Consider the following 13,162-nt stretch of genomic DNA (forward strand, 5'->3'; position numbering starts at 1 on the left):
AATGATTTTAGATGAAGGAATTGTGTGTAATATCTCCCAGTTTGCAAGTGACAGTAAGCTGGGTGGCGGTGTGAGCTGTGAGGAGGGTGCTAAAAGGCTGCAGGGTGACTTGGACAGGTTAGGTGAGTGGGCAAATGCATGGCAGATGCAGTATAATGTGGATAAATGTGAGGCAAAAACACGAAGGCAGAATATTACCTGAATGGTGGCAGATTAGGAAAGGGGGAGGTGCAACGAGACCTGGGTGTCATGATTCACCAGTCATTGGAAGTTGGCATGCAGGTACAGCAGGTGGTGAAGAAGGCAAATGGTATGTTGGCCTTCATAGCTAGGGGATTTGAGTATAGGAGCAGGGAGGTCTTAATGCAGTTGTACAGGGCCTTGGTGAGGCCTCACCAGGACTATTGTGTTCAGTTTTGGTCTCTCAATCTGAGGAAGGACGTTCTTGCTATTGAGGGAGTGCAGCAAAGGTTCACCAGACTGATTCCCGGGATGGCAGGACTGACATATGAGGGGCGACTGGATCGACTGGCATGCATTCATTGGAGTTTTGAAGAATGAGAGGGGACCTCGTAGAAACATACAAGATTCTGACGGGAGTAGACCGGTTAGATGCAGGAAGAATATTCTCGATGTTGGGGAAATCCCCAACCAGGGCTCACCGTCTAAGGATCAGAGGAAAGCCATTTAGGACCGAGATGAGGAGAAACTTCTTCACTGAGTTATTAACATGTGGAATTCTGTACCGCAGAGAGTTGTTGATGCCAGTTCGTTAGATATATTCAAGAGGGAGTTAGATATGTCTGACGGTTAAAGGGATCAATGGGCATGGAGAGAAAGCAGGAAAGGGGTACTGAGGTGAATGATGAGCCATGAGCTTACTGAATGGTGGTGCAGGCTCGAAGGGCTGAATGGCCTATGGCTGCACCTATTTTTTTTTTGTTTGTGTTGAACTTTCTGACTCCGAGGCGAGTGTGCTATCCACTGAGCTACAGCTGACGCTATATATGAATACCTACAAGAAAATTATCCCGTTCCCTCCCCCCACCCCAGCCCCACAGTGCACAGATCTGAAGCATGTTCTTTCCAGGCTGATGCTGCATTTGTGTCCAGTGTTCTTGACTTAACTGCTAAAAGCAATGTGTGCTCATTTAATATGGGCATGCTAAGATCCTAGATCCAAATTAATTTCTATCAAATTTGTTGCATGACCCTGCCCATTTCTCTTTTTTCTCTCGCTCTTTTCCCCCCCCCCCCTTTTTTTACATTTTCATGTATTCATTACCAACCTGCTGCCTCCATCAAATTGTTGTTTTTGGTGAGTGACCATAACTGTTGCCAAGTTGTCTGGCTGTGGTGGTATGCAGCTGAGCCCACTCCTGTGCATCCATGCATGCCTGTTCACACAGGAGTCACCAGATTGGGAGCACTGAACACTTGGAATTGAAACTAAAACCTTCCTGATCTGTGACACCCAGCAGTCCATTAATTAAGCCATTGGAATAGTAGCTCCAAGATGACCATGTGAATGTTGAGTGTCTAACTTAAATTCAAAAAACGTATACAGTATGTTGGTTATGGTGCAATTGTTTGTGTGACAATTATGCCGTATAATTTTGAGTAGCAATAGTGGTCCCACAAGTGCAATGCTGTCCATTTAATTTGCATGTTACCTCTGTGTAGTTAAGGTTTTGAAAGAAGCAATTTTATGAAGAAATGTATTTGGGAGAAGAAGTAATAGGTTTGTTTGCAAAATTTGGGGTACCAGTTGTCTAAAATATCACAAGTGATCTTTGGATGTGTCAGTGCCACAGTGATGTATTTTACTCAAGGGTATTGCTTAACCAAGACTTAGTAAGGTTGAGCATAGGTCTAGTTTTTACAAGTTCATTGGAGTTATTTGTTTCCTAAAATGTTGAACTTGACTTTTTCGTAGCTGGCGCAGCATCACGTACCAGTGTCCTGTGCCCTGAGGTGCAGGATTCCTAGAACCTTGTTGCTGTGTGGAGAGGCACCAAGTGGAATTCTTTCTCTGCATCGTTGGTCATAAGCCATACTTGTGATTGGCATCACATCAGCAATATTGTGAACAGACTGTCTATCCATTCTGAATTGGGGAATGATGTGTCGACTTCAGAAGGAAACACACAAAAATTAGTTGTACGCAGAACAGTTGAAGGTGGCTTTTGGAATTGCTTTTCATTTGACTTGTTCAATTATTTACCCCATTACTTGAATATCCAGAACAATTCCCGAGCTTTTTTTTTAAATTTAGGAACAATCATCCCTTTTTAAGTTACTGTATTTGTCCACTGAAATCAGTCGTGGTGTGGTGAATTTTGGTTTTTTTTTTTGTTCCCTTTTTCTCAAGAAAGGAGCACTAATGGCTTTTTCTTTAAATTCAAGGATCTGGAGCTGGGAATGGTTTTGGCACGAGCGATAGCTATATATTTGGGAAGCAGCAAGGTGAGTTTCCATTGATTTTTTGAGTTTGGGTATTTAGCTGCTTCGACATTGTTTATCGGCTGGCACAACCAGATTTTGTCAGTGACAAGGAAAACCTGTCTTCTCTGCTTTTGTGCCTGTCACTGGTCTAATTCTGGCCACCAAAAGTACCACACCAGTGGCAGAATACCTATCCTTTGACTGCAATCTTGAATGACATACTTTGCACATCACCAGTGGCCAGTTTGTTCCAGCCACTGACGGTGACTATTATATGAATTTGGGAGAATTGGGTCATTGCTCCTCGACCCAATGCTGACCAATTGGAGCATTTTGAAGTAATGATGTAGCGTATATTGTTTATGTTGTAGATGGATTTCAGCAATGCATCTCAAGTGGCTTGTTATAAGAATTCAGACATGTAGTTTGGGGGAATTGTAACAGCATGGGTAGAAAGTTGGTTGGACAGGAAAGAGTTGGTAAATGTGTTGGACTGGCAGAGGGTTGGAAGTGGTATACCTCAAACATTAGTATAGGGTCTACTCTTCGTTTGTAGAAATTATTTCGACGAGTATAGTGGACACACCTGGGTCATAAGCAAATGATATTTAAACAGTTTGCCAAATAGTGAGGAGGACAAAAGATGTAAAAAAGCAGAATATTGTGGATGCTAGAAATCAGAAATAAAAACTACAAGCTGGAAACACTCAATAGGTCAGGCGGCATTGTTGGAGCGAGAGAGAAACCAAGTTAATGTTTTGGGTCGATGATCTTTCATCAGAACTGAAAGAAATTGGAGAATTGTATGCATGCATGCAACCAGGGAACATAGTATAACATAAGAAATAGGAGTAGGCCTCGACTCCACTGCCCCACTTGCTCCCCATAACCCTCGACTCTCATCATTCAAAAATCTGTCTATCTTCACCTTTTAAATATATTCAATGACCCAGCCTCCACAGCTCTAAGGTTCAGAATTCCAAAGATTCATGACCCTCTGAGAAGAAATTCCATCTCAACTCTTTTAAATGGCCGACGCCTTATTTTGAAACTACGTCCCCCCTAGTTCTAGATTCCCCCCACGAGGGGAATTATCCTCTCTGCATCTACCCTGTCGAGCCCCCTCAGAATTTTGTACGTTTCAGTAAGATCACCTCTTATTCTTCTGAATACCAATGAGTATAAGCCCAACCTGTCAACCTTTCATCAAAAGACAACCCCTTCATCTCAGGAATCAACCGAGTGAACCTTTTCTGAGCCGCCTCCAATGCAAGTAATATCCCTCCTTTTTGCATGCTAACTTTTTGTGATTCATGAGCAAGGACCCCCAGATCCCTCTGTACTGCAACATTTTATAATCTCTCCATTTTATAGAATCATAGAAATTTACAGCACGGAAGGAGGCCATTTCGACCCATCGTGTCTGCCAGCCGACCAAGAGCTATCCAGTCTAATCCCGCTTTCCAGCTCTTAGTCCGTAGCCCTGTAGGTTACGCCACTTTAAGTGCACATCAAGTATTTTTTAAATGTGGTAGGCTTTTTGCCCCTCACACTTTCAGGCAGTGAGTTCCAAACCCCCACCACCCTCTGGGTGAAGACATTTCCCCTCATGTCCTCTCTTTAAATAATTTGCTTTTTTATTTTTCCTACCAAAGTGGAAAACCTCACATTTTCCCACATTATACATTCCATCTGCCTATTCACTGAACCTATATCACATTGCAGATTCTGTGTGTCCTCCTCACAACTTGATTTCCCACCTATCTTTATCAGCAAATTTGACTACAGTGCACTTGATCCCATCATCCAAGTCATTAATATAGATTGTAAATCGTTGAGGCCCCAGCACTGATCCCTGCGGCACCCCACGAGTTGCAGTTTGCCAACCTGAAAATAACCTTTCCCAACTCTATTTTCTGTTAGTTAGCCAATCCTCTGTCCATGCTAATATATTGCCCCCAACCCCATGAACTTTTATCTTGTGCAGTAACCTTTTATGTGGCACCTTATCAAATGTCTTCTGGAAATCCAAATACATTTCATCCACTGGTTCCCCTTTATCCACCCTGCTCGTTACATCCTCAAAGAACTTCAACACATTTGTCAAACATGATTTTCCTTTCATAAAACCATGCAGACTCTGCTTGGCTGTATTATAATTTTCTAAATGTCCTGCTATTACTTCCTTTAATAATGGACTCCAGCATTTTCCCAACAACAGATGTTGGACTAATTGGTCTATAGTTTCCTACTTTCTGTCACACTCCTTTCTTAAATAGGGGTGTTACATTTGCAGTTTTCCAATCTGCTGGGACCTCTCCAGAATCCAGGGAATTTTTGGTAGATTACAACCAAAACATCCGCTATTTCTACCGCTACTTCTCGAGACCCGAGGATCAAAGCCATCAGGTCCAGGGGACTTCTCCACTTTCTCTCTAGTGATTGTTTTAAGTCCCCCCCCCCCCCTCCTGATAGCCCTCTGATTATCTATTATTGGGATACTTTCAGTGTCTTCTACCATGAAGACTGATAGAAAATATTTGTTCAAAGTCCCTGCTGTTTGCCATTATTAATTCCCTAGTCTCATCCTCCAAGGGATCAATGTTTACTTTAGCTACTCTCTCCCTTTTTATATACCTGCAGAAGCTCTTATTATCTGTTTTTATATTTCTTGCCAGCTACACTCTCTCTCTTTAGTTGTCCTTTTTGCTGGCTTCTAAAAATTTCCCAATCCTCTGGCCACCACTAATCTTTGCAACATTGTAAGCCTTTGTTTTCAATTTGATACTATCCTTAACTTCCTTAGTTAGCCACAGATGGTTCATCCTTCTCTTAACATAGAAACATAGAAAATAGGTGCAGGAGTAGGCCATTCGGCCCTTCTAGACTGCATCGCCATTCAATGAGTTCATGGCTGAACATGCAACTTCAGTACCCCATTCCTGCTTTCTTGCCATCCCCCTAGTAGTAAGGACTTCATCTAACTTCTTTTTGAATATATTTAGTGAATTGGCCTCAACAACTTTCTGTGGTAGAGAATTCCACAGGTTCACCACTCTCTGGGTGAAGAAGTTTCTCCTCATCTTGGTCCTAAATGGCTTACCCCTTATCCTTAGACTGTGACCCCTGGTTCTGGACTTCCCCAACATTGGGAACATTCTTCCTGCATCTAACCTGTCTAAACCCATCAGAATTTTAAATGTTTCTGAGATCCCCTCTCATTCTTCTGAACTCCAGTGAATACAAGCCCAGTTGATCCAGTCTTTCTTGATAGGTCCGTCCCGCCATCCCGGGAATCAGTCTGGTGAACCTTCGCTGCACTCCTTCAATAGCAAGAATGTCCTTCCTCAGGTTAGGAGACCAAAACTGTACACAATACTCCAGGTGTGGCCTCACCAAGGCCCTGTACAACTGTAGCAACACCTCCCTGCCCCTGTACTCAAATCCCCTCGCTATGAAGGCCAACATGCCATTTGCTTTCTTAAATGTCTGCTGTACCTGCATGCCAACCTTCAATGACTGATGTACCATGACACCCAGGTCTCGTTGCACCTCCCCTTTTCCTAATCTGTCACCATTCAGATAATAGTCTGTCTCTCTGTTTTTGCCACCAAAGTGGATAACCTCACATTTATCCACATTATACTTCATCTGCCATGCATTTGCCCACTCACCTAACCTATCCAAGTCGCTCTGCAGCCTCATAGCATCCTCCTCGCAGCTCGCACTGCCACCTAACTTAGTGTCATCCGCAAATTTGGAGATACTACATTTAATCCCCTTGTCTAAATCATTAATGTACAGTGTAAACAGCTGGGGCCCCAGCACAGAACCTTGTGGTACCCCACTAGTCACTGCCTGCCATTCTGAAAAGTCCCCATTTACTCCTACTCTTTGCTTCCTGTCTACCAACCAGTTCTCAATCCATGTCAGCACACTACCCCCAATCCCATGTGCTTTAACTTTGCACATTAATCTCTTGTGTGGAACCTTGTCGAAAGCCTTCTGAAAGTCCAAATACACCACATCAACTGGTTCTCCCTTGTCCACTCTACTGGAAACATCCTCAAAAAATTCCAGAAGATTTGTCAAGCATGATTTCCCTTTCACAAATCCATGCTGACTTGGACCTATCATGTCACCTCTTTCCAAATGCGCTGCTATGACATCCTTAATAATTGATTCCATCATTTTACCCACTACTGAGGTCAGGCTGACCGGTCTATAATTCCCTGTTTTCTCTTTTCCCTCCTTTTTTTAAAAAGTGAGGTTACATTGGCTACCCTCCACTCGATAACTGATCCAGAGTCAATGGAATGTTGGAAAATGACTGTCAATGCATCCGCTATTTCCAAGGCCACCTCCTTGAGTACTCTGGGATGCAATCCATTTTAACTGGAATATATCCTTGTTGAGAGTTATGAAATATCTCCTTTAATGTCTGCCACTGCTTAGCTACCCTCTTGGCCGTTAATCTGTTTTCCCAGTCCATTTTAGCCAACTCTGTCTTCATACCTTTTGAAATTACCTTTATTTAAGTTCAGGGCACTAGTTTGAGACCCACGTTTCTCACCCTCAGAATTTCACATTACGTTTATCATGTTATGATCATTCTTCCCTAGAGGATCCTTTACTATGAGATCATTCATTCATTATTCCTATTTTGCACATTACCAGATCTAAAATAGCCTGCTCCCTGGTTGGTTCCACAATGCATTGTTCTAAGAAATCATCCCAAATACACACTCTGAACTCATCCTCAAGGCTACCTTTGCCAATTTGATTTGTCCAATCTATATGAAGATTAAAATCACTCATGATTATTGCTGTACCTTTCTTACAAGCCTCCATTATTTCTTGATTTGTACTCTGTCCTACAGTGTAGCTATTGTTAGGGGGCAGATAGACTACTCCCATCAATGACTTATTTCCCTTAATACTTTGTCTCCACCCAAACTGATTCTACATCTTGATCTTCTGAGCCAATATCATTTCTCACTATTGCACTGATCTCATTCTTTATTAATGGAGCCCACCTCTTGGTAAAAGGGAAGGTGATTGGATAAGGTGGAGGGCAGGAATGGTGAAATGACAAAGGGGATGATTTTGCAAGACAAAAGGGGGTGGTGATGGGAAAATAAAGAACCAAGATTGGTCCAGAGGTAGTGAAAATGATGACAACAGAACCATTACCAGGACTTGTAGTAGGCACAATACTGCCAACGCTGGAAATCTGAAACAGAGACCCAACTCTGAAGAAAGGTCATCAACCTGAAACGGTAACTGTTTCTCTCTCTACAGATGCTGCCTGGTTTTCTAGGTATTTCAGCATTTTCTGTTTTCATTACCAGTAATTGCTGTCTGATTAAAATGGGAATGGTGGTTATATTTCAATGACATTCCACACTGATTCTAAGAGCAACACCTCTTTCGATTTATGTATTATAAATCTTCTGCCCTCAACATGGAGTTCAACAATTCCAAATCATAACCACCACACACATTTTCTCAGACAGCCGGTGCTGGTGATGGTTCTGCTGTTGCAGTTTTGAACACTCCAGTATAGGAAAGTACATTAAAGCCAACAAGAGTGTTCAGGGTAGATTCACCAGGATGATGTCTGAGATGGGAAATTAAGTTAAAAGGAGAAACCTGAGGTACTGTGGCACTCTCTATTGGAGCAGAGGAGTCTAAAGAGATTTAATGCTGCCAAGAGGTTTTTCAAATTATGAAGTTTCAATAGGTATATAGGGAAATATTATTTCCTTTTTTGGGTGTTAGTGACAGGTCATTAATTTCAATTTTCTGTGGAGCAGATAAGAAATTTATTTACAGAATGGGTTATTGCAACATGGAATGCTTTGCCAAAGGGAGTGAAACAACTGCTTTTTAAGGGTAATTGGACAGCTATTTGAAGCAAAGAGAACAGGGGTGTGGGAGGTGAACAGAAAATGGACCAACCTCCTATTCTGTAGATTTCTATGGTTTGAAAGGAGCCTTCTGTTTTCCTACGTTTCTGCCAATTGCTTGTACTGGATAATGCATGTTGGGATTCAACCTACCGAGTTGAATCAGCTGATCTCCGCATTATAAGAACACGAGCAATAGGAGTAGGCCATTTGGCCCCTCAAGCCTGCTCCGTCATTTAAGAAGATCATGGCTGATCAGATCATGTACTCAGCTCCACTTGCCTACCCGCTCCCCATAACCCTTTATTCCGTCTTTCTGCGCCTTAAATATATTCAATGACCCAGTCTCCACAGCTCTCTGGGGCAGAGAATTCCATAGATTTGCAATCCTCAGAGAAGAAATTCCTCCTCATCTCAGTTTTAAATGGGCAGCTCCTTATTCTGAGACAATGTCCCCTAGTTTTAGTTTCCCCCATCAGTGGAAATATCCTCTCTGCATCCACCTTGTCGAGACCCCTCATTATCTTACATGTTTCGATCAGATCATCTCTCATTCTTCTGAACTCCAATGAGTATAGGCCCAACCTATCTCCATAAGTCAACCCCCCTCATCTCCAGAATCAACCAAGTGAACCTTCTCTAAACAGCTTCCAATGCAAGTATATCCTTCCTTAAATACGGAGACCAAAACTCTCTCCAGTGACCCTTGCTTGAAGTCTCTTTGTAGATTAAGGGCAGGGTTGATTTTTGGCTGTGATTTCCTTCAATGTCAACCAGCTTACAGATGCTAGGTATTGTGGTTTGTGCGTGAATTACCAACACTTAAGTGAAATCCCAGGGATTCCAGCAAAAGCTTATGTTTCTGAAAAGGTGTAATTTGGTGGTGGGCAGGCTTCATCCCTTTTGTGTATGAAATTGGCAGCTAGGAACATGTCAGGGGTTGCCATTAACGTTCCCTCTAAGCTGTGGGGCTGCGTAACTGTTGTGTGGGACCGGCTTTTCCAAAGTTAAATCGTGCACGTGTGAAACTGCGGGCCATGCAGCCCCTTAAAAGTGGCTGTGCACCCAAAAAAAATTACGGGAAGCATTGGTTGCCATGCATGTCTCCTTTGTCTTGATTCTATGACTGTGATTGTAACTGCTGTTATGTTGGTGGAGTATAAATGCTGATGGCTCCCATATGCATGTCTTGTGTAATAGGCAGCAACTCTAGATTTATTGAACCCAGCTGCCAGGATGACTAGTACTGATGAATGGTCTCCTTGGCAGATCTGGAAAGTTTACTCTAGTCTTGCTGCCGGCTGTGTTGGAGGCTGCAGCACCGTGTAAACTTGCATCAATGTAGCGGGATTACAGATATCTCCGAGATACTCAGCGCTCCTCTAACCGTTGCATCCTGAGATCCACGCTCCATGCCATGTGCTGCTGCATGCACACTCGACCTTTCTTCAACAGCAGCACTGACTCACTATCTCAAAGCTGTCTTGGACCACAGTTCCATTTCATCCATCGCCTCGTTTGGCACTTCAACAAAAAACTTATTTTCTTCCCCATCACTTTCCTCTGACTGCAGGGTGACTTGGATAGGTTAGGTGAGTGGACAAATGCATGGCAGATGTAGTATAATGTGGATAAATGTGAGGTTATCCACTTTGGTGGCAAAAGCATGAAGGCAGAATATTATCTGAATGGTGGTAGATTAGGAAAAGGGGAGATGCAACAAGGCCTGGGTGTCATGGTACATCAGTCATTGAAAGTTGGCATGCAGGTTCACCAGGTGGTGAAGGCAAATGGTATGTTGGCCTTCATAGCTAGGGGATTTGAGTAGGAGCAGGGAGGTCTTAATGCAGTTGTACAGGGCCTTGGTGAGGCCTCACCTGGAATATTGTGTACAGTTTTGGTCTCCTAATCTGAGGAAGGACATTCTTGCTATTGAGGGAGTGCAGCAAAAAGGTTCACTAGATTGATTCCTGGGATGGCGGGACTGACCTGAGAGACTGGATTGACTGGGCCTGTATTCACTGGAGTTTAGAAGAATGAGAGGAGATCTCATAGAAACATAAAATTCTGACGGGACTGGACAGGTTAGATGCAGGAAGAATGTTTCTGATGTTGCAAGTCCATAACCAGGTGTCACAGGATAAGGATAAGGGGTAAGCCATTTAGGACCGAGATGAGGAGAAACTTCTTCACTCAGTTGTTAACCTCTAGAATTCTCTACCGTAGAGAGTTGTTGATGCCAGTTCGTTCGATGTATGCAAGAGGGAGTTATATATGGCCCCGACGGCTAAAGGAATCAAGGGGTGTATATATGAGAGACATGATCTTATTGAATGGTGGTGCAGGCTCGAAGGGCTGAATGGCCTATGGCTGCACCGAGACATGATCTTATTGAATGGTGGTGCAGGCTCGAAGGGCTGAATGGCCTATGGCTGCACCTATTTTTTTTTAATGTTTCTGTATCTGTTCTATTTCTTGCACTTCTGCTCTCACCCCTCCCTCCCAGAACCACGATAGGGTTCCCTTTGTCTTCGCCTTTCACCCCACCAGCCTTCACGTTCAACGGATCATTTTCCGTCATGTTGCCCAAAACACACTCTAGGTTTGTAGACCGTTTACTCGGGTATTTAGTCACTAGTCGCAATAATTTGGTGGGATTTCGAGCATTGAAAGAAAGTCGTCGACAAAGGCTGCATTTAAGCCAAATAAACTTTATTTCCCGAAGTACAAACCATGTATAAAATAGCACATAAGCCTCACTACTTGTGCTCGTATTACTCGTTAACAGAGGTGATCAATCTCTGCTTCTGTTGTCCAGCTTAAGGTCCGGCTTATCTTGTGCTCAGCTTTAAAGTCCAGCTTCTCTCGAGCGTGGTTCCTCGGTTCTCGCTGCCTAGGTGGGGTTTCCCCTCCTGGCTTATACTTTCCTATAGTCTGTCCCATCTCTTTAATTATACATTCGTCTGCCCTGATGATTAGTTTATTCTAAACTTTATTTTCCATGATTAGTTTATAATTGTTACTAGCTGTGCTAAGGAAGGATTGACTAAACTTCAGTTTCAATTGGTAAATCATTTCTATGTTCAAGGCACCTTAACCGTACCCTCGGGTCTTCCCATCTTTTGTTGCCATAGCCTGCATATTTCTACAGACTATGGTAAGTGGGATTAGACTGGATAACCTCTTGTTGGCTGATGCAGATAGGGAGGGAATCGAATACGGCTAGGATGATCGCCTGGATGGGCTGGAGAGGAATTTCCCAAATTTTTCCCCCCCAATTGGCCTGGGTTTTTATTTGGTTTTTGTCTCGCCCAGGAGATCACATGGCTCTGGTTGGGGTGGAGTGTAGAATGTTTCAGTGTAAGGGGTGTCGCATTTGTGTGGGGCGGACTGGTTGGGCTGGGTCTCTTTACCTTTCCGCCATTGTTCATTGTTCATAGCTTTATATGTAACCTTCAGGGCTGCTGACCGAGGGCCGTATGGCTCTTTGTCGGCCAGTGCGGACACGATGGGCCGAAATGACCTCCTTCTGTGCTGTAGATTTCTATGTTTCTGTATACCACCATTTTTTTTGTTAAGCTCTCCTGCCTTCCATCCCATCTCGGACCTTCCTTTTGTTCTGCTCTCTGCTGAGTATTTCCAGCATTTTCTGTTTTTGTAAAGGTAGTTTATTGCTCTCTGGTGGATTGTTCATCGGTTTGCATTCTGTCACTCTGTCGCTGCTTTCATATTGGCCTTGTTTTGATTGGATATCGAAGGCTGGTATTGATGATGGTTTTCCAGAATCCAAGCTAAAATATGCCAATATTAAATGGATAATAGGAGCGGGACCAGAGGGGGTAAAAGGAGCTAGCTGGGAGCAGAGCGAACTGACCTGTGGGGTGGGGGGGATCAGTGTGATCTCACCGGAAAGTAGGTAAGTGATTGTTTGGAGAGTATTTCTCTTTCTAAACTTGGGCATTGGTTTAAATTAAAAGCCATGATTACAGATTAAAAATTATACGTAGATAATATTTTGAAACTTGAAAACCTAATTAGTTAAATAAAATATAATAGAGATGGCAGAGCAGGCGATGTGTTGCATCATGTGGGAACTGGTGGATACCAGTGTGATCCACGGTTACCACAACTGCAGTAATTGTCGGCGACTCGAGGAACTTCGGCTCAGAATTGATGAGCTGGAGTCCGAGCTTCAGACACTGCAATAGATCAGGGAGGGGGAAGAGTTACCTTGACACTGTTCCAGGGGGCAGTCACACTCCTTGGGTTAAATACTTCAAATTTGGTCTGTGATCAGCGACCAGAGGGTGTGACTACGAATGAGGCAGGTATGGGGAACAAGAAGGTAGCATTGGAGGAACCTCAGCCCTATCACTTGTCCAACGGGTACGAGGTTCTTGCTCCCTGTGTGGATGAGGGCAGGGAGGATGAACAAACTGACCACAGCACTGTTGGTACGGGGCCATTCAAGTTGGGGGAGTAAAAAATATATAGCAGTGGTAGGGGACAGTATAGTTAGGGGGATCGATACTATTCTCTGCAGCAGAGAGCGTGAGTCCCGAAGGCTGTGTTGCCTGCAGGTGCCAGGGTTAAGGACATCTCTGGGGTGGAGAGGAACTTGGGAGTGGGAGGGGAAAGATGCAGTTAATCGTGGTCCACGTAGGTACCAATGACCTAGTTAGGACAAAGAAAGAGGTTCTGCTGGGAGAGTATGAGGTGAGGTAGCTCTGTTAATAAAGGATGAGATTGGTGCAGTAGTGAGATGATATTGACTCAGAAGATCAAGATGTAGAATCGGTTTGGGTGGT

General features: G+C 43.5%; 1 protein-coding gene across 8 annotated transcripts in view; it reads left to right on the plus strand.

Annotated features, from left to right (window-relative positions):
* Positions 1-13,162, plus strand: part of ddx4 (DEAD (Asp-Glu-Ala-Asp) box polypeptide 4) — a 167,571-nt gene that overhangs the window by 80,638 nt on the left and 73,771 nt on the right. For 7 of the 8 annotated variants that reach the window (XM_070868835.1, XM_070868875.1, XM_070868859.1 and 4 more), the window contains one exon: positions 2,407-2,466. The exons of the other annotated variant lie outside the window; for it this stretch is intronic. In XM_070868835.1, the coding sequence (XP_070724936.1) occupies positions 2,407-2,466 (60 nt within the window). The remainder of the gene's footprint in view (positions 1-2,406; positions 2,467-13,162) is intronic. 8 annotated transcript variants of the gene reach the window in all.

Source organism: Pristiophorus japonicus, chromosome 2 (assembly GCF_044704955.1).
Source record: "Pristiophorus japonicus isolate sPriJap1 chromosome 2, sPriJap1.hap1, whole genome shotgun sequence".
NCBI classification, from domain to species: Eukaryota; Metazoa; Chordata; class Chondrichthyes; family Pristiophoridae; genus Pristiophorus; species Pristiophorus japonicus.